At 44.2% G+C, this 27,488-nt stretch overlaps 1 protein-coding gene across 1 annotated transcript in view; it reads right to left on the reverse strand.

The window, feature by feature from the left end:
* Positions 1–1,974: 1,974 nt before the first annotated feature.
* The window catches only part of KCNG2 (potassium voltage-gated channel modifier subfamily G member 2), a 54,507-nt gene continuing 28,993 nt past the window's right edge, over positions 1,975–27,488 (reverse strand). The window contains exons 2-3 of the mRNA XM_008637122.2: positions 25,083–25,906; positions 1,975–4,386 (exon numbers count right to left, since the gene is read on the reverse strand). Of these exons, the coding sequence (XP_008635344.1) occupies positions 3,592–4,386; positions 25,083–25,838 (1,551 nt within the window). The 5' untranslated portion in view covers positions 25,839–25,906 and the 3' untranslated portion in view covers positions 1,975–3,591. The remainder of the gene's footprint in view (positions 4,387–25,082; positions 25,907–27,488) is intronic.

Consider the following 27,488-nt stretch of genomic DNA (forward strand, 5'->3'; position numbering starts at 1 on the left):
TTCCATGCGCCTCTGTCCTCTTCCATGCCAAGGCTTCACAGTCCTCTAAGGCTCTAGCTTGTCGGTGCCAAGGGGAAAGCCAAGGATACTTTGCCCCTGCAGCTGCAGTGAGGCTGCCATAACCTGCACCTGTTCTGGCCTCAGCAGCGTGGGACAGCAGCCTCTGTCTGGCTTACAGTTGAGGAAATGACACCAGTGTCACATTTTTCTTACCATTACTGCTTTTTCTTAACTGAGGCTGCTGCGAGGTAGGAGGTGGCTGTGCACATGTGCTGTATGAGCTGTTTGTGCTATTCCCTTTAACTCTGTCCCTTTATCAGGTAAGACAGCCTTAGTTCTCCTAAGTTGCAGTTTTCATGACTATTGTTGCCAGCTGCCAGAATTTGTAGGTCTAGGTCCATGGATGCTGCCACCAAGGCAGACATGTAGAAGAGGTGGCTTTGCTCACGTTTTGAGTCTTTGTCCCATATGAGAGAGAAATATTTTTTTCCCTTTTTTTTTCCTTGAGGCAAAACTAGTGTGCTACAATCGTGAAGCACTAAGTTGTTCAAAGAAACAGGTGTAACTACATGCTGGCACTGGTGTGCCTACAGACAGCAGTGTGGCATTTATTACAGTGAGAGATAAATGGCCTTAAAATGATCTGTGTGCTGTGGCAAAGAAAACCAACCACCATACACAACAAAACCAACATTCTTCAGCAGCTGATCAAAAGTAATAAGCATCACCCATAACAACAGCTGCCCTGGGTGAAATTCATTCTCCGAGTGTCTTTTATGTCTGGCAATGTATGCATCACAACTTTATACAGCTTCTAAAAATAATTTGTTTAAAAGGTTCCTGGTTTATATTTGTTTCCTCATCTGTCATCCCAATAGATGAAATGAAACTTTATTAAAAGCCGGGCTTTGACTACGAGACATAATGAGTGGGTTTTGTCACTTTATTAAAACTCTGTGCGTGCTGGAATTAATTATGTGCCTTTTGAAAAATACAAAGAACTTACTATTGTAGGACAATAGCAACTTGATGGAGAACAGTAATAATCTGGTATGTCATCAGTCTGTTTTTCTACACAGCTGCTGAGCTGCAGTTTGCTGTCCCAGTGCTGGTTTTTTCATGCTGCAAGGCCAAAAGCTGCATTGATTCATGGTTATTTGCTAGCACTGCAAGTGTGAAACTCTTCATTCTGCAAGGATGTCTACTCCAATGTGGCTTTTCTAGTAGTAAGGTAAGAGTGCTTGCAGTTTGTGGGCTTCACCACCTTGAAGAGATGCATTCTGCACCCTCCATGCACACTAGCCATGGTCATTTCATTCATATTGGAGATGGAGCATGAAACACATCTGGTGTGCATGAACCAGATCACCATGAGGAGTGAACTTATGAGTCCACCTAGTGAGTCTGTCGGGTGCCACCTTAAGACTGAGCACCTGAATGCCACCAGCAGGGGCACCATGCTGCCCCACAGCACCAGCCACACTGTCCCTCTGCCACTGCTCCCTTTGCTGGTTGCAATCAGCCGGCTGCAAAGCTGTATCCCTGAGGTGAGACCTTAATAACCCTTAATGAAAGAAATGCCTGCATCAGGAATAAAAAACCAATAAAATCAAAGTCTTTCATGAGTCACAGCAACCCAGCGCTGGCTTGGCTTTGCTTTGCCAGGAGTCTGAGTCAGCCCAGGCGTCAGCCACCAGCCCCTGGCCCTGCTCTCTGGCACAAGGAGCAGATGTGTTCCCAATGCTGCTGGGCCGTGAAGGATGGGCAGAGCCCTAGCGTGGGCACCTGTGTTTGGTTTGCCTGCAGTTCAGTACAGCTGGGGCTTTGCTGACCCAGGTGCATCCTGCAGGGTAGGGGGGCTCAGTTTTGCTGCCTCCATCTCCCGCAGTCTCAGCAGCAAGTAACACGCGTTACTTCACATCAGCATGGTGAAACACCACCTCCCCCCACACCCAAATCACCAGACACAAACAGTCAGCAACAAAGCTTTTAATTTTTATTAAAACAAAGTGTAACCTTTCCATTTCCCTTGCTTCATTCCTATAAGGAATGGCTTAATATGAGAGTTTGCTAATGTGAGGATTGGTTTTATGACATATGCTGAGGCAGAAAATCCCCAAACAACAGACCAAGACAAAACCCATCTTCAACATATCAGGTTTTGTTCCCTTTCTGGCAGGAGGAGAATATGGAGGGTGATACTGCATGGCTTTAGTACAAATAGGGGTGTAGGTACAAGAGACTGTTGGATTCCATTTCCCTCCATTCCCCGATCACATCCCACCTGTAGGAGCACTGAAAGACCCACAGAGCACCCTGACTTGGACCAGCTATAGAGCTCCTCCAGGGTGGGGCCTGGAAAGCTCATGCATGGGGCTGGCATCAATAAGGAAAATGCAGATGCCACTATATGATTCATTTTCCCTTTAAATTGACTTAATCCTTTGAGAATCAGGAAGAAGGGCCAGAACGCTTGTTCTAATGACAGGATTGTCTTTTTCTTAGTAGGAGGGCAAAACCAAAAGGCTATTCCTAACACAGAGCACAGCTGCTGCACTGCAGCTCAGGCCAGAGCCCACTGAAGGTGTCTTGCTGGCTTCACCGGGTTTGGACTACTCCTCTACTCCTGTTTGCACATGACTACTCAGTGCAGCCACCACCACTGAGGAAGACTATCCAGAGCTGGGAGTCACTGCTGATTTAACATCACCCTCCCCTTCTTGGGCTACATGTAGTTCAGATTGGTTCAGTTGCCTATTAAACACATTTCTTCATACACGAGAGATGGAAATAGTTAACAGAAAGTGGAGAAACATCATCATTTGTAATAGTATTTGTTATATTTGACTGTTAGCAAAGGAAAAAAACCAAGTTAACATTCAGTACCACAGTCAGAAAGATTTTTTTTGTATGTATATTTCTGTCATGGGGCTAAGATACAAAGCTTAGGATGGTAAATATGCATCTCTACTAAATAATGCAAACTGTGCTCACACACATTCAGAGCTGGCAGCTCCGGCTGCGCTGCCTCATCTGTAGAAGACAGAACCAAGCCCCTGGTAAAGCTGAAGGGATGCTTCTGCCCTTCTCTTGCCCTCTCCCCTTGGCTTGTCTGAGGTTTGTGTTCCTTGCTGGGGCTGCCAAAACAAATGTGCTGTGGGGCGTCGCAGCACGGGGAGCCCCTCGCTCAGCCCCTCGCACAGGGAGTGCCACCAAGCAGGGTAGGGAGGAGGTGGCACACTGGTTGCTCTGCCATATGGCACCTGGCACAGGCTGTGCTACACATTACATTCTGCTGGCTGGCTATGTTCAATGGCTGCTCCTCCGGCGTACCCAAAACCACTTTCTCAATAGAAAAGAAAAGCCCTAAGAAAAGCAATGGAGCAGAGCTGTACTTGGTAGAATTTCTAGGGGTACTTTTAAGAGGTCCCTTAAGATCAGAAGTTGGTCTTTAGAGAAACCCTGTGTGTGTCTGCCCCTCATTTATGCAGTTCATGGGGTTCTTCTTGCAGAACTGACCTCCCTTGTCCACTGCTTCTTGTGCTGCCAACATATGTCCTCAGCTATTCAGGGTCAAGAACTTCTCTTGGCTTACTGGTCCACCAAAAGCAGACCCTCCTGCCCACCAGCACTTGGTGGGAATGTGGCACTGAGCCTCCTTGTACTGTCATCACCTGGGAGCTCAGTGTTCTCTTGCCGCTGGCGCACCTGCCTGCTGGCTATTCGCTGCTGCTGCTCCTTCAGCTCACTGTAGGAACGGGAAAAGGTATGAAAGATAGATGTCACTGGGAAAGCCATCAGCAAAATCCCACTCAAGATACTGCTCAGGGCTACCACCTGTCCGGGGATGCTACGAGGCACCATGTCCCCATAGCCAACAGTTGTCATGGAGATCACAGCCCACCAGTAACTGGAGGGGACACTGGTGAACTCTTGCTTGGCTCCCAGTTCGCTCTCAGCCAAGTACACCAGCGGTGAGAAGAGGGCCATGGCGACGCAGAGGAAGAGCAGGAGCAGCCCGAACTCGCGGGTGCAGCGGCGCACGGTGAGCCCCAGCGTCTGCAGCCCCAGCGAGTGCCGCGCCAGCCTCATCACGTACAGGATGCGCAGCGCCCGCAGGAAGCGCAGCACCAGCCCCACTCGCTCCAGGTACTTGTTCCCAGCTCCCCCGCCAGGCTTGCTGCTGTTTTTTGTGGAAACCACATCCACAATGAGAGAGACGTAGAAAGGCAGAATGGCCAGGATGTCGATGATGTTGAGCGGGGTTTTCAAGAAAGCACACTTGTTTTCTGCCTGGATGGATCGCAGCAGGAACTCAAAGGAAAACCATGCCACGCACACCGTCTCCAGCACAAAGATGTCATAGCACTTTTGTGAGCATTCACCCTGGGGAGGAGTGGGAAACACATAAAAGGGGGAAGAAACAGATTTAGCCAGGGCGTTGAAACAAAGAAATAGAGAAATCACTTCTTAAATAAAACCACCATGTGAAATTGATACAAATTGCGAGGTACTGAAGTAAAATCATGGCTGCTGAGAGGTATTAAAACCAGAGGCTACATGTTTGGCTCCAGGACAGGTCAGGCTATATGTTTGACTACAGGACAAGTCAACAGTGCTTTGGAGTGTCCCAAAGCTGCCAAGAACTTGGTGTGATCTTATCAGCTGTTGGCCAGACAGGCTACTGCTAAAAGGCCAGGGGCTCATTTCTAACCAAGACTTTAACACCTTTTAAAAAGGATTAATACAGGATTCATGGATTGTAAGAAATGTGTGATCCTTCCTTCCCTTCCTGATCAATAATAAATTGCTTACTAATGGCTCATAAACACTTACAGCATTTTAAGTGATATGCTTGGAATTATCTATAATCTATTATTCACTAAATACAGTACGTATTTTATATTCCAGTGAAATTTATTAACACTCTACCCCTACAGTCAAAAGCTTATATAAAGTACTGAGAAATGTAGGCATTTCTAAAAGAAAAAATACCAGAGGACAGAGTGGGGTATGGAGAGGTAAGTGTTTTTAGTTACCTCACCTGTAACAACTAGTGACCACAGTGCCTTCCCCAAGCTTTCTGAGGCACTGGAAGCAGTGCTCTTCCCTGCAGGCTCACTTGGTGGCAAATAAAGAGAGCTCTGGCTCTTTGGTTACGATGCTTATAAACAAGTCAGCCCCAGTGCACTGGAAAGGCAATAAACAATAATGCTGGTGATGGCCACTCTTTGGTTGTTAATACTGTGGCAATTCTCTGCTACAGCACTGTTGGTACCTCCAGCTGAGTAATAAACAACTTCTCTACGTAAACAGATTTTGAAGTGGACAATTATAGTGCTAGTGCTGTTTCCTCTGTAAATGCTCATATAGAAGTGTGAGTGCTCTGGGGGCTTTGTGTGGAAGGCAAGTGTATATTTATTTAAGGGAAGTGTACATTTATTCAGTGTGCCAGTTTGAACAGTTTGTGAAAACTCTTTTAAGGAGTCCATCCATGCTAGTGGGGTGTGTGACTCCCACTGGTTGCAACAGGTATTAGGTCCCAATGCCCAACCTTGTTTTACTTGCCTATGCCAAATTATAGCAATAAAACATCAGCTGAGAATCACAGCGAGGCTGCGTCAAGCTGGTCCCCATTTCACCACTGGAGAAGCTGAGAACCTGGCACATCTATTAACAGTTCTGCCCACATACTCAGCCACAGGAGTCTTTTGCTCAGAGAGCCAAGGAAATTTTTACTGCACAGCACCACATGCTAATTTCATTCCTCTTAAAGTGTGTATGCACAGGCTTTTTCCCTGTTGGGAAAGAAAGCAGCATAAGACTGATGAGGCTTTTGCCCTCTTTGCTAACTGCAGCCTTCCCCAAAATGTTGTGGAGGGACTGGATATGTTTCAAGGGCCGTTGCACTGCCAGCAGTGAGAGCAGTGTCATCACATTGAATACAAAGCCTTGGGTTAGTTACCTCAGTATGTTAACCAAAATGCTGAGGTACCCTGCACCTCTTACACTTAGGAAGAGATTGAGACAATAACTAAAGAGATGTCAACATGAAAAAGAGATGTGAAAAGGAATTTATGGTCCTTGTAGTAACCACAATAAAAAGTTGCAATGCCTTGTGTTTATGGATTTTTGTTTTGTATTCCACTTTCAACTGGCATATGATGTACCTCCCACTGTTTCCCAGGGGGTCATGCTGATATGGAGAGAAAAATTACTTATCCCCTTGAAATTACTGTCAAGATTTTAAGTATATTGCAGGGAGGAATGATAATCTTATTTTACCAGTATAGTAGCTCAGACAGCCTGTCTTTAAATTCCTAATTTTGGTACGTGTGAACACTAGAAGGAGCTTAATTTATATCTGCCTCACCAAACTAATTTGGTCATAAGTAAGTATTTTTGTCACAATCATAATACATTGGATATAATATTTTGTTTCTAGGCGCTTTCCTCCTGTCACAGCATAATTAAGCTGTCGGGCTCTCCTATCAAATACAGAATCAAGATGCTTTCACACCACAGCACAAATCTGCCTCTGTGAGCCAGAGTCGAAGCTCACAAAGTCAGTGGAAGGACTCTGCCTATACCACTGTAACTTCTCTCCTTATGACCCAGAAACCAGCCAGCAGACCAGCATTGTCCCAGAGCTCTGCTGCCTGGGAATCTCTCATCAGGATATGCTTGATCTCACGCCTGAGGGCCATCCATGGCTGAAGGGGATTTGCAGCTCCTCATCCTATCCTTGCAGGTGCTCAAAAGGATCAGTTTGAGGTGTTAGGGCTACAACCCAGAGAAGAATAGCTATGGCTCGAGCAAAGCAACAGCAGTGACGAGATAAATATCCAAATGTGCAAATTTGCTTTCTCTGACAGGTGCACCATTACTTGGACCACCTTCTATGGAAACTCAGGTACATCTTGCCTTAAGAGCCCTATCTGGCAGGAAGTGTTAGGGATTCTGATGTACATGTACAGATTTTTCATGCCACTAAAAGTTTTAGCAAAGTCAGTGAAGCCTATGGAGAATTTAGCCTTAAAATAAACCTACAAAGTCACTAAGGTGATTAATAGCTAATTTGGCACCTAATTGTCCCAGCACTTTCTATATAGCTGCATATGGAGAGGAGACTCTCCCAAGGGCTTTTGTGTGTGAGTTTTGGTGTAGGAGACAACAGGAGTGAAGACTGTTCCTCACTAATGGGCTACCAGTGAAGATGACTTTTGGAAGACTCTGTCCTCTCCCACACTCTGACATGTTTATCCTGTGTAGGTTCACAGACCTAAAGCATTGCTATTTCTGTCTTCAATCTTCCTGCAGAACTGCATCCCAAATGCAAGTGTGGGAGAAGCCTGGCAACTTTTGTTCAGCCAAGAACAATCAAGAAGCTTGGTGGAATCTGGAGCTCAGATAATCCAATGCTGCAGAACCAAGCTGCATCTTTGCCCATCAAGATAATGAGGAGCTGAAATTTCCTCCATCCAGAGTCAATGCTGGGCCCTGGCATTTTTCCACTCTTCCCACTCTCCACAGCTGACAACTAATGGGAAAGTCGCAATGTTTACTTTCAGTAGAGTGGAGTGATAATGCTCTGCTACACAGAGTTCACTTCAACAGGATGAAACAACCCCCCCTTCCAGCTAATGCATAATTGTCTCCAGCAAAGCACTGGTCTGCTCAATATCCTTATTAACCTATCACAATCTGACCAAGCCAGGCTCTGTCCAAAGGCTGTCCTGAGAATAAGAGGGTCTGAACAGGCTTTTAGAAAACAGATCTGTGTGTCAATCAACCTGCCAGAGGTCTCTTTTTTTCACTAATTAAATGTCTTCCTGTCCCTTGGACCATGTTTCAATATCATCTAGGTGTGACCTATTATTATCCTCACATGATATCAAAAACAGCAACAGCAAAAATGTATTTCATGCTCTTTGTTCTTTGTTTCTTTCAGCTGCAGCTGCTTTTCTTTGCAGTTTTTTTCCTGCTTGACTACAGCATTGGTTAAGAAAAAAAAAAGGCACTTTTTTGCTTTCTAAAACTTCTAACTATGTGTTCCAGTCCAACTGGATGCTGTAACTCTGCTGAGGCTTTTGAGGTTTTTCCGTTCAAGAAAACAAAGCAAAAATTCTCAGAAAGGCACACACGCAGATGGAAAAAAAAAAAATCAGGAATTAATCAGCCACTGAAACACAAGAAAAACAAGTCCTAACAGAATAGCGCATCCTGCCCAAAAGAGGTCTTCATCAAATCTGTATGTTCTCAAAGAAGATTGACCTATATCAACTTGTGGCCATAAACATGTCCATTAACAACTACACACTGCTTTTTACTTTCTATAAGCAAAACAGCTCTCCCTCATACCAATGAACCAAATTTCTTCACCCTGTAATCTAATGGATACATTTTTATCACTACTTTTCCATATTTAGATTGATGAAATTGATCCACAGGGAAAACAGTTGTTCTTTACAAGGTGTGTACATTTATTTATCTGTGTACATTTGTTTCTTTCAAACAGTGTGTAGGTTTTTTTTTTTCCTGCAGAAATTACTTGAGTATGGGAAAATACCTGCAGTTGCACAGGATTTGGGGGCTATATACTAATGACAACATAGGGCACAAGGAAAGAAAGTAAGAAAGGATTCAGTGAGTAATTCTATGCAGTCAAATTAAAGTGAGTCTCCTTCATCAGGACCTATAGAAATCTGCTGTCAAAAAGCCAACCACAGCATCTTTCTTCTGGAGAAACGTTTTCTTTGCCAAAAGTTCCTTTGGCAAAAGGAAAATTACAAAACGAAGAAATGGTGTCACTGGAGTTCAAATCCATCTGTATTCATTGTTCTGTATGGCCTGTCTAAAAGTTGCAGACGTCTTTCAGAAACATTTTGGTTTGGCTTGCAGGGTCCATTTCACTTGTACTTCCCTACTGAACCTCAGAAAAATTCCCCACTGTGTGTTGTGTGACTTCTTAGCCCTGCCTTTGTCCTCTGGTCTCCTGACAAGAAATTGAGATTCTTCCTTAGATTCTTGCAGGCTTTGACGCCATCTTCTAATCCCTCTGCATTAGAAGATGACAAAAGGCAGATCACCTCTAACTGCCCCGGTTCTTGTCTTGCTTTCCATGCACTTTTTTGTAAGGTCAGCAGTTCAACAGCACTTTCAAGGAAGAAGTTTCAATGCTGCCCACTTTGACCCTGTAGTGAGATCTCCCTGGCTGTCAAATCTGTATGTTAAGAAAAAAACAAACCCCAACATGAGAGATATTGCATACAAAAGTACTTACATAAGCTTGAAAGTCATGACATTTCTAAAATGAGGTTTCTGTTCACGTCCACTTGCCCCTTGTTACTTGAGCCTTTCGGGTCACGCATTTCAAGTGTTTCTCTGCGCACATCAGATCAAACTCTCTTTTAATGACAGTGTGGAACTTGAAATTCTGATACACCTGAGATCATGCGTCAGAGATCCATGTTAAGGGACGTGCAGACAAAGTCCCTGAGGCTGCTGACAAGTCTGCCTACAGTCCCCAGTCCAGAGGCTTAGAGTGTTTCCCTGGGATTTGGGTGGGAGGCTGAGCCACCTGTTTCAATGAACATCTGCAGGGTGACTCAGAGGACAGACACTCCTCCACTACCAATTATTCACCAGCCCAACGCCAGAGCCTTTGCCGGACTTCGAGAGACCCAGCTCCTACTCCTATGAGAGCAGGGTGGAAGCTTGCACCTGGTTCTGTCCCATTGTGTGGGACCGCCTGGAACACTGGGTGCTGGGTCATTTGCCTTCTCTTGTCATTGTAAAATGCAGAAGCCTTCCCTGAGAAAAATTCCAGCAAAAGAGCAACATTCCCAGAAACATGCCTCACCAATGAAACCCAAAGATATTGCTCATGCTGGCACTTTCTGATGAAAGGCAATTTTCTGATGAAATGTGATTTTCTGGTGAAAGCATCCAGATAATTTTCGCAGCAGGGATGAGTGCACGACTCCGATGATGTGACCTACCTTGGAAGGGCAGCATCCCACCCTGCCCTGGGGCACAGGCACGCTCCCCTCGCTCTGACCACCCACAGACACGGTGATTGTAACTCAGTGCCTCTGCTATTAACGCTGGGGTCAGGCTGAACTTGCAGTCAGCCTGCTCCGAATATTTCCTTGTGCTCCCGAACAAAGATGATTCAGATAACTGCACAGCCTGTCCTCAAAGCTGGCTGGCTGTGAAGTCGAAGTAACAGTTTCTGTTTTTAAAGTCACTGAAGGGCCATGAAAGAGTCCTCTGCTTCTTGCTATCCACACTTTGATGTGTAACTCGAGCTTAGTTCGTGCTTCATCTTCAGCCCAGCTGCCAGCAAAGGTAACCTGTGCCTCCCGAGGGGAGGGCTGTTGCTAACTTTGTGCAGCCCTGTTGTGGACACAAGATAGCTCTTGTACAATTTGTCTTTGCTGAGGAGAAAGGACAAAGAGGTGGGCAGGAGCTACACCTCTCCGGATTTCCCTTGATGCTGAGGCAGCACAGCCCAGATCACCACTTCTCAAAACCCCTCAGCCTGCCATTTTTATCCTGCCAGTAAAGCTGCAAATAAACATGGAACACCAACAAACAAGGGAGATGCCAAAAGACTGTGGCAACTGCTAGAAGGTAACTGCAGGGTGTGCTAAAATACCCAGCCAGAGTCTAATCAGCTTGTGGAATTGCAAACTGCGCTATTCACTTGCAGTCATGCAGCCAAGGGGTTACTGAGATACCTGCATGTGCCTTTCATTTGTCTCAAATTGCTCCTCTGACCTGTAACTGTGAAGCCAGATGGCTGTGTTCACGAAAAGCTCGCAAAAGGGTCTGGGAGTCAATGAGAAAGAAGACCACATGAGGACTTTACCTACGACTACCCTTGCAGACTAAAGAGACAGGAGACACTCCTGATCCAGGAGGCTGCAGAAGGAACCAGCCATGTTTCCTTCAGCTACCCTGCCCAATCCACAAGCAGCTGCTGCTTTGGGCCATCTCAGCCCCAAACTGTACAACCAAAATTAGATACTGTAAGTTGGCCTCGGGTTCCTAAGCCATAAATACTGAGCTTTGAGACCTGTTTAACTGACACGTTTTTCCCTGGAAATGCTACAGATGTCTTAACAGCTGACTGCATGGATTTGGCATATGCATCTGAACTGTGGAGAAAGACACAGACACAAGGGATTCAATCACCTACCTACCAGGCAAGATCTGCTACTGTGGTCCTAAGGCTTTCTTCCATTTCCCTGCCTCCTTCACATACTGTCCCTGACACATGCAGATATATTCTTTGGTCCACTATCCTGCCCCTTTTTCCCAACAGTAGAGTTGTTGGGAAGAATGGAAAGCACGTGAGTAGTACTACAGATGCACAAAATGCCATCTCATTAATACCTTCTTCTGAACTAGCTCTCCTCATGCCTGTGCCCGTTTTTAGCACACACTTCTCCAAAAGCAACAGTATTTGTAAGAGGGAAAAAATGCTATCTGGCTCTGCAAAAATCAGCAAGAAGGAGGAAACACAGAATAAAACAGACCATAAAATACCTATGAAACAGAACACCATCAATTTGCCTGATTTTCAGATGCCTGTCAGGAACAGCACAGCACCTCATCCAGAGAGGCTGGGGGGAGGTGTCAAGACGTCCAATGTCTTAAAGCTCCTCAGACTCTGTGACCGTGGCTGGGAGCAGCTTGAGGAAACAGTATGAGCTCCAGCAGCCAGCTGCTCGTATCTCCCACTCTGATCACACCACACCCAGGAGCGAGGAGCTATTCTGTAACATAAGGAGGAGTGATACACCCTGGGTAACATTTTCTGAAGACGTGGTCCAGGAGTGGCTGGGAAGGGCAACACCATCAGCTGGATAACTGCAATCAGCAGGAGAGGTAGGAGGGTGAAGGGAAGAGACCTTACATGCTCAGTCTGTAGTGGCTGTGTGCAAAGGGAACCCATTGCTAATGGACAGGACAGTGTTGGCCAGAGAAGAAATAGCTACAGCAGCTTTCAGAACCTGGACTCTAGAAGACACACGAGGTTCCAAAAGAGACCCCCTCCAAGAACAGGGAAGACCAGAGTGCTTTTAAGATGAAGCTTTTCAGTTTCTACAGTTGGTGGTGTGATGTAGTTCCCATGAGAACAGGGGTCTGCGCTCACCTCAGAGGAGCCCTCTGAGTCCTACCTGCCCACAAGGTTCAGCTGGGAAAGGAAATTATCTCCTGGTGCTGCTGGAGTTGGCCCTCGGGGTCTGAGATCCCCACCTGGCTGGTCCACAGCTTTTGTCTGTGCATGAGTTTAAGATATAACCACGCTATTACTAATATTTAGAGAACTACAACCTATATGTACAAGAATAAATTTACTGCCATTTGCTTGAACAAATACTCTAAATGAAAATACTGCTTTTATACCTGGGGTCTGTTTTGTCAATTTTACAACCACTCAGTGCCACTGGGAAATTGTCTGAAGACAAATAGCTACACAGGAAGACACAGGTCCAGGAGAACAAGGTATTGTACTTGAAACTCATCAACTCCCATGGCATTTGAGGCAGGATTTCACAGACCACAGCCCATATGGCTTGCTTGTCTTTGCCCTGCAGCTGAGCCCTCTGTGGGAAACACCTGTGGGTGACACAGGGGTCCAGGTGTACCCACGATTCCTGCACAGCCTGCTGTGCTTGGACCAGACGCAACCTGCCCAGCCTGGCCTCAGGGACAGCTCAGCACAGAGGATTTGTTAATCAGTCACTGCTACCGACACAGGCAGGAAGCAGGAAAAAGAATGATGATTTCACCAAGTCAAGGTGTCCTCCAAAGAACAGCTTCAATTTAGAAACACAGATGTTCTTAGTATTTCTGACTAAAATTAACTTGGAATTTTCTATTTCCAGATTTACAGAATGTTTTTCTTGGGTTTGGCCCCTTTTTTCACTGAAATTTAAAGTAAAAATTCCCAAGAGAATAATGAAGCACCGGGAGTCTCCTTGCTGACAAGCTGATGCCTTGAGAGGCCACCTACAAACAGAGACTAGACAGGAGTAAGGGAATAAAGGTAGGTATTTATTCAAATGGCCTTCAGAGGTACCCCCTGCAGAGCCAGAGGCTATTCTCAAAATGGACCCCAAGATGGATGACAGATCAAGAGTTCTTCACACTTTTATAAGTTTGCTTCATTTGCATATCAGGGTTAATTCTCCAATTAAAGCTTTAATTAATGATGTAGTTTCCCCAGGCTTGCCCCCCTTTCAGAGGGTTTGGTTTACATTTTGGGACTAGGATGGTCGGAGTGTCCCTGGAGAGCAAGCCAGGAGAGGCTTTGTTATGTCTACCTAGCATGAGAGAGCAGAAGTTAACACGCTACAAGAAGCTTCAGAGTTACACACTAGGCAGTACAGGATTTGAAAAATATGGAAGTTAAAACCTAAGGCATCAAGTGTCCCCCTCTTCCCCTGATTTTACATGAATAGAAAACTTCCTCCTCAGCCCCCTCTATTTTCTAGCTCTGATAGAGGCATCAGAGCCTTGGAAGTTTACAATGATTCTTAAAAAAAATCCAGTACCTGTAAATCTAAGAAAATGCTTGATTGAGCTTTCACATGAAGAAGCCCAGTTACACTGCAACTTAGCAAATCTGATTTCTGAAGAATTGTAGTTTCTATCCTAGTGCTCTGAAAACAAGGCAGACCCCGCTGTCACTTGGAAAAGCTTGGGCAATGGCACTTGGCACTTGCAGCACACCTGCTCCTCACAGACAGGGAAGGATTGCAGAAACAAAGATGGGGGCTATCTCCCTTAAACCAAACCAGCATAAATCTGCAGAACCAGAGCAGGGCTGAGTTCTCGCCAAGGGCACTTGGGTGCAGTTTGAGCAGTTTCCCCAGGGAATGGGAACACCTGCACGCCCCTCCAAAAGGACCAGCCCAAGAGAGACAAGGTTGTGTGACAAAGCAGTGGCATTCCCAACACTTTCACACCTACAAAATACCTGGGAAAAGGTGATGTGGTGGCACCTGGTTGTGCTCACAGATACCCGCAGATATACACTGCCTAGAACTGTGGTCTTCCTAAACCCAGCATCCTCTTTCCATCTCCTCCTCAAGCTTGTCTCACACTAAAAAAGAATCTCAGTCTGTTCTCCCTCTCTCTCTCACTAATTTAACTAAAAGAACAACTGATTCTTAATAGCATTTTAAAGTGTATTTTCCCTCTTATTTATGCCAGTTTCTCCCTTCTTTCAATCAGTTTTTGAAGCTCTTCTCCTCCTGCCTCCCACTCACTGCTAGTTCTATTTTACTGACCCATATTAATTTTACTGGTTCCTGCAACCCTGTAACCTGCTATAAGATCTGGGGGTGTCTGTTTCTTTTCTTGGAAGAAAGGAGGACAGAGTCAAGCTTACTGTTTTCCTTTTGCATTTTTTTCCAAACCTGTATCTCTCTGCCCTCAGTCTTTCTTTATCCTCTTATCTGAGAGCAAGGGAAGGATTTGCGTGTGTTGCCTGTGGGAAGATTTGTCTTCCTGCTGGTAGCGGCTCAGGCGCAGCTGGCAGCGAGCTCCCGCAGTGCCCTTGCACTGAAATGCTCTAAGCTGTGATGGATTTTTACGAGGTGGATGTGACCACAGTGAAACCACACACGCTTTCACATTCTCTCTTTCTGCTCAAGGCAACAGTAAAAACAGTGCTCTCTGTGACAGCAGTGCAGCATACAAGAACTTACCTTAGAACACCCAACATTTCTACTGTGTATGAAGGCAACGAGCTGCAGACTGGGAGAAAATCTCTGCAGCATCTGCTCATAGTCAGACAGTGCAAGGACTTCTCAGGAGAGTGCTGCAATTTCTCTTGTCATCATCACTACCCCATGTCCCAGGTGCCAAGCTCCCAGCACAGCTCAGGATGTATTGGATGGCTGGGACCTTCACTCTATTCTCTGTATTTCCTATTTGAATCCTGGCTCAGGAACTGAGACGGGGCAGAGGGAAAGGGATTGTTTGTGTGTGTAACTTATGGAAGGGTGAGGGTAGAGTGAATTAATGGCCAGAGGGGTGGGCTGGCACATGTCCAGCCTGTTCTGGCCCTGTGGCACCCCCTACAAACACAGTCAGTGTTGGACAAGACACCTGGGTTAGGATGGTGCCTTCATGGGACCAGACTCATGCCACGTCACTCTTCAGAGAGCTTCCAAGCTTCTGAGCTTTTTCTGGCTGCCCTTGCCTTTAATCACAATTATGAACTGTCACTGCTCATTTCATCTTACCGATGCCTTCAAGTCTGAATATTCATGAGGGCCAAGGAAGCCCCAGACAGCAAGAAGATGCACAGCATCCTTGCTGGCACCTCCTGCACCAGTGAGTCAGGGACAGGGTGGCCATGGCTCACCGCCCTGGAAGGTCAGAAGAGGCTCTTGCACTGATCCCCTGTGGGGCAGAGGATCTTGCCGAGTGGCTCATGAATCATATGCATGGCTTCAACTGAGCTGAGAAGGACTGACAGAATGTATTTAAAAACTCTGTGAGATGCATGCAGGCATGTCTAGATAAATGGTTTCCATTGTTAATTATCCACCCTGTAACACACTTTAATTCAGAGCATGAGTTTGTCCAGCCGCACCTTTCAGTTATTTCAGTTCACTGCTGCCCACAGACATTCTCTTATTATGATTCTCACTGCATTAAAAGCACTTCTAGCATCTCACTACGAAGCAGAACTTTCAGATTTTAAACCATTTTTAAAACTTTTTTTTCAATTTGCCTGCCAAATGGATATCAATCTGGATGTCAGTATCTCAAACCTCATATTGTGTCTTATGTTGGTTTTCTGCTATTACGAGATCTAAGAGAATTTTTTTAAACAATAAGGAAGCTAATTTTTGAAAAATTCCTTTTTATTAAGGAAGAATGTTGTGTGGCACTAATTCAAATGTCTTACAGAAGTACCTACATCAGAAGTTACTTTCTTCTGAAAACTTTATAACCTCAAAAAATTATACTAAATCTGATTAATGAGTGGTGTTCTACACAGACTAGAATTAAATATGCTGGTGTGCTCAAAAATGTGACTGATTGTACCCAGTACTATCTTTTTGATATTTTTATTTGGAACTAATATCATGCTTACCATTAGAAAATCCAACAGCTTTATAGTTTTCTCCTGGTCCTTTCTCAAGCCTTTGTTTAAAAACTTTTGCAAAAAATCTTATAACCATTTTTTTTCCCATCTGTATACCACTCAATTTGTCTTGAATCTAAATGTCTCCGTGGATACTGCAAAATCCCCCAGTTTCAAAATCTTTTATACTTCATCTCCATTGTCCCACTCTAGGCAATGAAAATGTAAGCATTTATAATGCTGAATGATTTAATGCAATTCTTCTAAGTGCCGTACACATGAATCAGCTCATTACCTCAGCGTAGCTATATGAGGTGTAGCCAAATGTAAATCTGCCTGCTTGCTTTCATTCCAAACCTCCAGAATTGATAGCAACATATCCTGGAGCTCTGAAGTGAATTTTCCAGATGATATTTTCATTTCAAATAAACAAAGAGTTCTCTCTTTCAGAACACTGGGACAGTACTCAATAAGCGCACAGCACCCAAGCTTCCCTGCAAAAGGCAGTGGAGCAATCTACGGAATAGAGGAGCTGTGCTGTACCCCCAGGATATTAGGCTGTCATGAGTAGCTGTAGTAATTTTACAAACATGTCTGAAGGCCAAGCAACTATTATTGTGAGATTGGTTCAGAAACTCCCTGGATGATTTACCTGGAAGTTTGGAGAGTAAACCCACTGGTAGGCACAGTTACTTATGGTGGTGGAACCAGAGAGATATTAAAAGAAATTAAACATGGAGCATACTTTGCTGAGGGAGCCACACTGCACCAAATGTAAACCAGTTAACAATGTGACAAAGTTTTATGAAATAGTTTTAGCTGTTTAATTATTTAGCACTAATGTTACATTGCAGCATATTTATATAATATTTAAAAGAAGACCTAAGCTTGCTATTTATTCATGAGAAGATATCCTGCAGACTGAAAGAGTTCATTGGCACAGAATAAAGTTATTAACAAGTCAAAAATAATTTTATCTTAGTCAGCTCTTGCCTTGTTCCCAAGCAGTGCAGAGAAACACTCTCCATTTTTTTACTTCTAAGCCTAAAACACTGCAGAGAATCTCAGGTGGCTCCCAAAGTCTCTACTGTAACCTACTGTCCTCAAAATCTTCCTGGGCAGCTCCTTGACCCATAAGGATTTCTCTCTTTACTTGAGAAAAGCAGCCCAATAAAAGGTGCTGCAGTGAGACCCATGGCTGGGAGGAGACAGGCATGGACAGCTCAGGCGGTGACTTTGCTGAGAAGGGGAGTTTGAGCAGAAAGTCTGCAGGCTCACTACAGGACTCTGTGTAAACCTGCTACACAGTGCTGCATCCCCACCCCCAGCCTAAGGGCAATTCTTAGTGAAAGAAAATACAACATTCCTCCTAACCCTCCTGATACAATGGAGAATGATTTTCTTACTGGGACCGAGCTTCCTTTATCTTCTCTTGAAGCAGCTGCCATGACGGAACAACCAGGTATGTCTGCTAAAGTTTAGACAGCTTCAGTGAAGCAGGAAGGCTGGATTTTTGGGGTGGGAGGACTGCAGAAAGCAATTTCTTTTTTTCCCCAGAGGAGCAAGCAAGCCAAGGAGAAGAAATGGTGAGAACTCTCCAAATGTAGTCATGACTAAATACAGCCAGTTGTTGTGCAGCACTCTGTCCACACAACCAATACCAAGAATAACCAATCATTCCTTCAAAGGTTTTGTATTTGTTAGCAGCTCAAGGCAGCCTTGCAAAGGAGAAGGACTGTTTCGTAAAAGAGCTGGCAAAGCTGGCACATGGTTTGCTATTTGACCAGGGGGTTTGCAGGCAGCGGGGGTCCTGGGCAGTGGTGGGCAGAGCTGGTGCAGAGGGCAGTGAGTTGTGCAGCAGCGATGCTGGGGACTCGCAGTACCCAATGTGTCTCCTCAGTGTGCGAATACAGCAATCCTGAACTCGGCAAAATAAACTGATACCGAGATATGCTCCATATAACAGCTGGATTTGGATGGCCAGGAAAGGATTTAGATTCAGATCCACAAAGCAAAAACAAATAAATGTATTCTTTTACATTAGGGACTGTATCATTCAGATGGCTCACAGACAGATCCCAGGAAAATGATCAAAGAACATGACCACCACTTCCTAGTATTTGTGAAGAATGTTTTGCCATTGGTAACATGCATATAAATTCCATGGGAGTCAGATAAAAGATGCACACCACTCAGAAAGCCCCACAGAACTTGACATTTAAGGTTTAGATTGAGCAGCGCAGAGGTTCTTGGCTTCGTGATTTTAATGCTGTCTGTGTGACACACAAAGGCAACATCACTGACCAAAACCAAACCTCATCACTTCCCACTGCTTTCAACAAACCTGAGCTGTCTGACAGACAACTTGCATAGCAGATGTCTCTGACCATCAGAGAGGAGCTGAAGACCATGCTAAAATGACTCAGACTTGAGAACTTTGCAGTTACTCCTCAGTTTGGATTCAGCATGAACTAAGTTGCAAAAAGAATTTCCTTGCCTAGGTGAGGCGTGAGGAAAGTGCCCATGTACCTGAACAGCAGGTAGATGTAGTTTTTATTTCTATTATTATGATGGCCATAGACATTGTGTTTAAGACATTCTGTCCCAAAGCATTCACAATCTAAGGGCAGGACTACACAGAACAGGTGATGGAACTACCTGATGCCAATTGAGAACTTCAACAAGAAAGTAAACATTTGCTTATTGCTGATAACTGAAGCTGTGGGTAAAGGATGCCATCAAAGTTTGTAATTCGGAGTGTGTGTTACCATTTTCATTTAAGTACTATCTGAGGAGAAAACCTACTTTAAGCTTATGAAAAGAAAAAAAAAAGAGAAACACCTTACTTTTAGTTAAAATAGAGTTCTGCAGTTCTCTGAGTTCTACATCCCTTAAGCAAGGACATGTGAATGTGAAAGTGAATATGAATCTCATGTGCCTACAGGAACTTCCTTATGCATAATATAGAAAAGGCAGGTGACAATTGCTACTGAGTCATTTGGTCTTTCCCTGGCCTCCAGCCAGCTGTGGCCTGAAGAGTCTGGAGCAGACACAAAATGCAAATTAACAATATAGGGTGCAAGTACAGTAGATCAGATGCCAAAACTGGTGATACTGTTACAGTTTATGATTTTTGCATTTAAACAGCAGAGCTGAGAGTGGTATAACAAATTCTCTGATGATCCCCAGGGAAATTAGTTAGTCCAATTCCCCAAGATTCTTTTTATAAAAAGTCACCCTCAGTGCCTGTACACTATAAATAGTTATCTGTAACATCAGCAGGGAGATTTTTTTAAAATACATGGTTTTTGTTGACTGTGCTGTAATTTCTAGAACAGTTTATTCCACAAAGCAAGCAAAAACACAAGCTGCAATTTTATTAATATTTCATTCATGAAAATAAACCATCTATGCATCACATGTGGCACTAAGTTAATATCAAGGTCTCAGTATCACATGTAGAACAACAACTGAAGAGTCAGAAAAGAGACAATGTCATAAAAATGAGCTCTCCAGTAATTCCAGAGTCTCAGAGTGCCATCTTAGGACAGCAAGCACCACTGGACTTTGTCCAGCATGTCTGTATTTCTCTTCCGCTGAGGAGCCCAGCACTGGACACAGTGCTCCGGGTGTGGCCTCCCCAGTGCTGAGCAGAGGGGAAGGAGCACATCCCTTCAAAGCACATCCCTTCAAAGCAGCACTTTGCCTGATGCAGCCCAGGACACTGGTAGCTTGCTTTGCAGCAAGGGCACAATGCTGGCTTATGGTCAACTTGATGTTCACCAGGACCCTCAGGTCCTTTCCTACCAATCTCCTTTCCATCTGGGTGGCCCCCAACACGTACTGGTATGTGGTGCTGTTCCTCACCGGGAATGCAGGACTCTGCATTTCTCCCTGCTGAGGTCCACAGGCTTCCTGAGCCCGTTTCCCCACCCTGTCAAGGCCATTCAGGACAGCAGCACAACTGTCTGGCCTATCAGTCACTTGCCCAAAGTTTGTCATCAGCAAACTCGCTGCAGGTACACTCTGCTTCATCCTCAGGCCTCTAATAAAGAAGTCTGACAGGACTGGACCAAGTATAGACCCCTAGGGCACAGTGTTTGTTACTGGCCTCCAACAAGACTTTGTGTCACTGACCACCATGCTCAGGGCATGACCATTCAGACAGTTTTCAGTCAACCCTCACTGTCTGCTCATTCAGCCTCTTACAGAACAGCTTGTCTATGAAAAGCTGTTGAGAATCATTATACAAGACTCCCTTAAACTTGTCTGAGATTACTTTTGTGTGTACCTTTGTGAAATGAAACCTTTAGTCACAAGATTGTTTAAAATGCACATTCACAATTTACCTATTCCCCATCCTCACCATTACGGAAGTTGAAGCACAGTGTGCAAATTGAGCTTAGAAGGCTAAATAGTTTTGGCTTCTCTATGAGCTATTATTAACTTCATTATTTAAAAGTCTCTCTCTTTGTTGTAATGCTCTTCAGCTGAAGGTTATTGAACTGTAACTTCCTATCACAGCATATTTAATTAGGCTAGCTTTTCCCAACCCATCAGGAAGCACTGTGAAGAATGAACTCTCTGATCTGCTTCTCCTGTTTTGCACTGTGCTGCTACGAACGACTGAGCTCAGGGAGACTCAGGCCTATAAATGCTTTTGTGAATCAGGGCAGAATGTTTGATATTATTCTCTAAATTCTACCTTTTCTTCTGTGATGACAAAGGCTGCTGTCTAAAAAAAAAAAGAGAAGATTCTTCTTCAGATAGAAATGGTTGACATTTCTGCTTTCACCAAGAAAAAAAATGAAGAGTTTAGTATGATGACCATCTGGCTTTCAGCTGAACCTCTCAATGTCTTTTGGTTGCTTAGCTCTTACTGTGTGTTTAAAGCTTTTGCTGTAATGTATCCCTGACTGGTTTAAGACTTCTCTGATGTATTAGCTGCATTCTTTGAGTCACTCGATGCCTGCCATTTGTTTAGAGCAGTGAGAAGTGCACTGGAAGGTAGCATATGCCTAAAATGCCTTAAGGATACTCTGTGCTTCTGGCTATTTTTACGTCTTGGAGATGACTTCTGAGGTGGTCTTGAAAGAGCTTGGTGCCTGAAGGCTCCTGCTATGATTTTGTCTCAGCAGATTTTGCCTTTATAGGAGACTTCACCGTTAAATCTAAATCTTGCATTGAAATCTCCCATTCTGAAAATTTTGAAATTAAAAGTTTACCATTGTCTTGTTACTTTACATGGAAGAACCTGACCATCTTCGAATGTTTGTTTTCTTCACATACTTGAAGTGCCCCTTTCCTGAAATTTCCAGAAGGAGCTATTATATACATGGCTGGATTGGTGGATTTTACTTAAATTTAATCAGTAAATAAAATCTAAATGAGAAAAAAAAATTGACTAAATATATATCCTACTTTGGTAAGTGGAAAGTAGTTCAGGATCTGATTATGTTAACTCTACTGACAATTGTGCAGCATCTGAAATACACGATACTACTTCCAAAAAAGATAACACTCAAGGTGAATCAAGGTGACCTTTATGAAGAACAAGACATCTACAGTACAGGGGAGCATGAGCCTTCCCACTCCTGTTAAACCACTAGGGATTGCCACTGTCATCCAGAATACCTGGAGCAGCTAATAAAGTTAACAGAGTGTATGATTGAATCTTCTGCTCTATTTTAAAAGAGATAGGCAAGCACCTAAAATAATTTCCTCACCCACATGGTAATTACTTCTAAGGTCCCACACTTACATCTTGTGTGAGGTCGTTAACACCTCTGCAGGACATCACTGGGTGTAACAGCTGGTCCATTCGGATGGCATTAAAGGATCAGGGCATGGAAAATTGCTCTCCAGCATGGTTTTTTTCATGATTGGCTTCTCTGTCTTTCCCTGAAGCAGTAACAGGACAGATAAATGGCACATAGAGCTTTTGTTTTCTCTAGTAACGCCAGCTCAAGGAAAAGGGAACTGTTTGCTAGCCACAGCACCTATGACAACCCTGACACAGAACCATAACAACAGGAATGACAGCCAGAAAGCCTGGAAAATGTGCACACTGAGTATGGTGTGTCTTTGAAAGAGCATTTACTATTTATTTGTTCCTCAGTCAGGAGGGATGCACATCCTTTTTCTGCTTGCTAGGAGACTGCAAAGCTAGACCTAAGAGCTATCCCTGGGCACAAATTTTAATCTAGATACCAGGGATACAGCTCAGGATGATTACCATGAATTTGAATTCACAAAAGCTCTCTTCTCTCCTCACCTGTTACTTGAAGAGCTTGCTAAGCCACAGAGAGAGTACACGCAGGGGAGTCTGCAGCCACGGTCCCAGACCCTACAAGTGATTCCATGTGGGCAGGTGCCCACTCCTTGCCTTGCAGAAGTGATCCTTCACCAGTCCCCTGTGCACCTTTGTCTCAAACAAAATAACCCTTTCCAGTCTGTCCACAGACCTTCCCCGTGCAAAGAGCAGAACAAAGATTATTTGCAGGAGCTCTGTGCTTTTAGAATTTAAGGGCACAGAAGAATGTTGGATAATTTATTCTGATCTTCTCTGTATTGCAAGAATTTCACCTTTGTAACTTGATCTACAACTGATGTTTTTCTTTTGACTGAAGTAGAGTCTGTTTAGCTGAATGCTAAATAAAAGGGCACTGAGCTTTTAACTGAAAATGTCTAGAAGTACAAAATTCACTAATTCTCTTCCTAGTCTGTCCCAGTAATTAATCACCTTGGTATTAAATACTGGCATATAGTTTCCCATATGAATTTATAAGGATTTAATTTTTATCCCCCTGCTTAATTTAAAGGTCTTTTAGATGATACAGTTCTCCTCCCCTCATAAAAAAACCACTTATGCACCTAATCCACTCACCTTCCTTCCAATAATCTAAATCAACTGAAAGGTTCAAATGTCTTATTGTATGGCATTTTCTACAAGTGCCTAAGATTTACAGGATTTTAACCATCTCCCAATTTTTCAAAACACGGTTAAAAATATGAATGTGAGAACCGGCTGCAATATTCTAGTGTCAGTCTCACCAATGCTGCACACAGGCACAAAAAATCTTCCAGCTTCTAATTAATACTCCCCAGCTTAGCTATTCGAGGATGGCATTAACCCTTCTGACTTTATGCTGCAATAGGAATCAATGGTTGCTTGTACCCTAAATGTTATATAGAGCCTTGTTTTGGGAACCAGAGTCCCTGCTTTTACAAGTGCAAGCCTGCATTCATCTTTCTTGCACAATTTTGCATTTGACTATGAAAATGTGCTCCGTCTAATGGTTCCAGCTTACCAAGAAATTCACGCTTCTCTCATATGCTTGCTCTAGCCTCATTACTATCCTGTGCCACCCAAAAAACATTATTAGCCTATTATTATGAGTCCCTATTTATGTTCAGACCATTAGTAAAATCATAAGGTTTCTAAACTCTCATAATTCTAAAAGCAATTGTTCAGCTCTCATTTAAACCTAGGAAAAATTAAACACTAAATACATCTCAGTTTTCAACAGTAAAATATCCCTTGTGCTTAGAATTCAGGATACTGGAGCCCTGACAGTTAATTACAGTAAAGGCATGTGTTTTGGAAATGATATTTAAAAAAAAATTATTAGGACAACACAGTGTTAACTAGTCCCCAGTACTACTATCCTCAAATTTTAAATCAGAAAAAGCCCTTAAAATAAAGATCTGATAATAAACCATATCTCAGTCAACATACCAAATGTTTTATCTTTTTTCCTGGCTGCTCCTAAATGAGTCTGATTCCAAATCAAACTACTCAGCTGAGATGTAACCTGAGCAGACCTCACAAGCAAAGGGTGGGTTTAACTGTACGCAGAGTGCTCAGTCAGACACAGGGGTCTTTCTGGAGTGGCTGGATCCATTTCCCATCAGCGTGCATTTTACTTTCAAGGTGACGTAACAGTAAATGCCTCCGGTCTGTGGATGATCACCCTCTTTTCTGCTCGTGGCAGTGGGGCACAAACCATCCAGCCCCTGGGTGACAGCACATGGGAAGAGCTGCTTCCAGGAGAGCTCAGCCTTCAGCTCAGAGGCAGCACTTCATGGGGTGAAGTACTGTCTTAGTAGCTGAAATTCACAACCACATTTAATGACCACGGGGCTGGGAAATAAGCCCAAACACTTAATGTCAGGCTTGGACTTGGGTAAAACTACAGAGGGCATGAATTCTTCAAAACATCCCTAACCCCTTAGATTGCATTTCATCATGTATGTGAAGAAAATGTGAATGTCCTCCTCTACCATTTTTCAGATGAGCTCTCACTCACATACAATTAATCCTAGGAAAGTGAACTGCTTGCACAAAAAAGGAACTAAACCCTTAGGAAATTGATGAACTAAAGAATAAACAAAATATCTGTAATACTTGATTTTCAAGGGCATGAATCATCCACAGCTTACGCTTGAGAATATTAAGCAGGTCTGAAAATTGGGACAATTGCTCTGTTTCTGCTGTTAAGTTGCTGCCTCAGCTTCCCTGGCCTTTACATCACCCTATAGCATCAAAATACTTTAGATGTGGTTTTTACATTGGTGCACTGAGAATTCATTCAAATTGTTGAAGTACCTTTAGGGAAAATTGATCTGTTAGCTCTAAACCTAACCTCAAAACATTAAGGCACAAGAAAGGCTGGTTTTTATCCCCAGAGTAGCTAGTTTCTCATCTGGTTAGACATGTCAGAAAACAACTCTGTTGGGTAAGGCTATCTGCTGGTGTGAACTGGCTAAGCTGGGCTGGCAGGGCAGAATTTGGCCCAATCTTCCCTCAGTTTTAAGTGACAATATGTGCTCTACCCAGCCAGTCCTCCACATTATATATACTGAACACAATACCTGCATATCTGCTGGAGTGATTTTGCCTGTCACCCTCCCTGAGGAGACAACAATACAAAACACACTTTACCCCAAGAAAAGCTACACTTACCCGATCTTCTTCTTCTCTGACATCTGGCATGGTGCTGATGCAGAGGCTGACAGCAGTGATGGCAACAAAAGAGACTGAAATACAAGCAAAGATCTTTCCTGGGATCCCTGAGTGGGGGTTCTCCACCATATCCCTGAGCTTCCGCATGCACAAACTCAGTCGGCTGTTGTCCTGGAAGGCACATTGCGTAGCTTCGTTAAATACCATCTCCCTTTCAAACAGCCTGGCCTCAGCTGCCTCTTCCTCTTTCTGTCGCAACCTCTTTTTGCAGCACCACTCCAGGTGGTCCTCTTCTATCCCCCAGTACACAAGCTCCTCCTGGAACGAAAGAGCACACATCTCCCTGAGAAGCCTCAGCTTCCCAGCTGTCAGGAATGTCATAATCGTTCTGAAGGCACTAGGATTACGGTCAAAAAAAAACTCATTGCAGCTAACGTCATAATCATCGCAGATGTCCATGATTTCATCATAATTGTTGCAAGATTTTAGCTTCCCAAGCCTGGTCAAGGGGCAGTTCTCCAAGGTGGTCCAAGGAACTTTGTACTTAATACCACCCACATTGATGATCACAAACCTGGACCGGTCATCCAAGTGAGCCAGGCAGCACAAGTCTTCTCCAGGATGCAGAAGTTTGGCCTTTTTGTAGAAGAATCCTTTCTTGGTTTGCACTTCGCACAGGTTTTCCAAGTTGTTGAAGGAGCAGGAGCTGAACTCAGGATCTGCATTCCCAGTGAGCAATGCCATTTCGTGGTACATCTGTTGAGTCCATAGGGAGGTTGAGGCTACTCAAACAAAAGCATCTGGAGCTTGACCATAAAGTCTATCTGTAAAACGGAATTTTAAAGTTACAAGAAAAGTAGGGCACTCTTAAATGATAATAATCCTATCCTCTCACTCCCAAGAAACTCTTCTCTATGGCATTACTTTTTACCCCATTATTTTAGGACTATCTTTGCTTGATAGTTGCTTGGGGAAAGAACTTATGCTACAATCAGGTCAGCAGCCATGCTGTTACTTCTGGAAGGTTTAGTAACTGATTGAATGGAAACAAAACCAGTGTATTACCATTTTCAGAAATTTCTAGAGGTTCAAGCTATATCCTGGACATCAACGCATACTAGAAGAGAAATCTAGTCACTTGGATAAATGACAATTTACGGTTTAGCAACTTAATAAAAAAACTTAATAGTGAATATTTTCTTGATTATTTTGGCCCCTCTACATTATGTTCCTATTACAAAAAGCCTATAGGATGAGGATAAAATGGACACTTACAGTACAGTCAGAAATGTGATGGCAGAAATGTGGGTAATTCCCAACCTGAATTCACCAAGCCTAGGTAGCAATAGCAATGAATATGTGGGAGCTGAGGGCATGCTGAGTCTGAGCTGAAACCAGAGCTTGCCTGGGACCCTGGAACTGCTAGAAACTCTGCTGTGGGCTTGGCTGCAGTTGTGGACAGGGTTCCAAGCAGCCTGTCAGCAGCTCTGAAACAGGACACCAACCTCAGAATGAAGCCGAGCTGGAAGTGACCTGGTTGCTGCTCTTACTTCTGGATAGCGCAGAACCCAACTGGTCACATTTAGAAGGAATTATGTATAATTCCAGGATTTAATTTGTGCCTCCTGCTTATCCCTCCTTTAACACACCACAATCCACACTGCTACCTTACCATCTCTAAAGCTCATCGCATGCATGATTCAAAGCGGTCTCTCCAAAGCAATACTGGGATGTCTTGAAATGCTACCATGTAATCACCCAAAACTTCCCAAATTGCTCAAATATGAAGTAGGAAACAAGAAGTCAGTCTAAGATGACTGGGTCTCCACACAAAGACCTGGGCTGGGAATGGATGCAGTGATGGGGAACAATTTTAAGCAGAGGATGGAGAAACTGAGAAAGAGCTGACTAGTTGTTGGGGTTTTAGGAGCTCTCCTGGGTTTTTTTTCTGTTAAAGAAATTTTCCCCATACATGTTGCTAGGGGACAAACTGCTGGATACTTAAGAAAAACAACGACCTATCCACTGCGGGTGGGGTGCATCTGGCTACTCTTGTTTCACCTGGGTGTGTGGACAGTCAATCCCGGTGTTTGGACAGAGAGGGAGGCTGCTTCCTTTGGCTGCTTTTCTTTCTGCCAGAGGAATCCTGGGACCCCAAGCCCGCCTTCTCTGCCCCGCTGGGAGCCGGGCTGTGGCTGCCCTGCCCCCGCTGTTGCTTCAAGCCTTCGCTACGTTGTGGCCGTGCTCCCCCCCACCTGCCCAGACCTCCGGGGGTTCCCACCGCAGCTCTGCAGTTTGGATACATCTCATCGGCCACCAGGATTTGTGCTCGTCCCTGCCACTCCAGCCTGCTGTTCCAGCCTGCTGTTCCAGCCTGCTGTTCCTCAGGGTCCGGCCGGACCCCGG

Source organism: Corvus brachyrhynchos, unplaced genomic scaffold (genome assembly GCF_000691975.1).
Source record: "Corvus brachyrhynchos isolate BGI_N302 unplaced genomic scaffold, ASM69197v1 scaffold146, whole genome shotgun sequence".
Classification (NCBI taxonomy): domain Eukaryota; kingdom Metazoa; phylum Chordata; class Aves; order Passeriformes; family Corvidae; genus Corvus; species Corvus brachyrhynchos.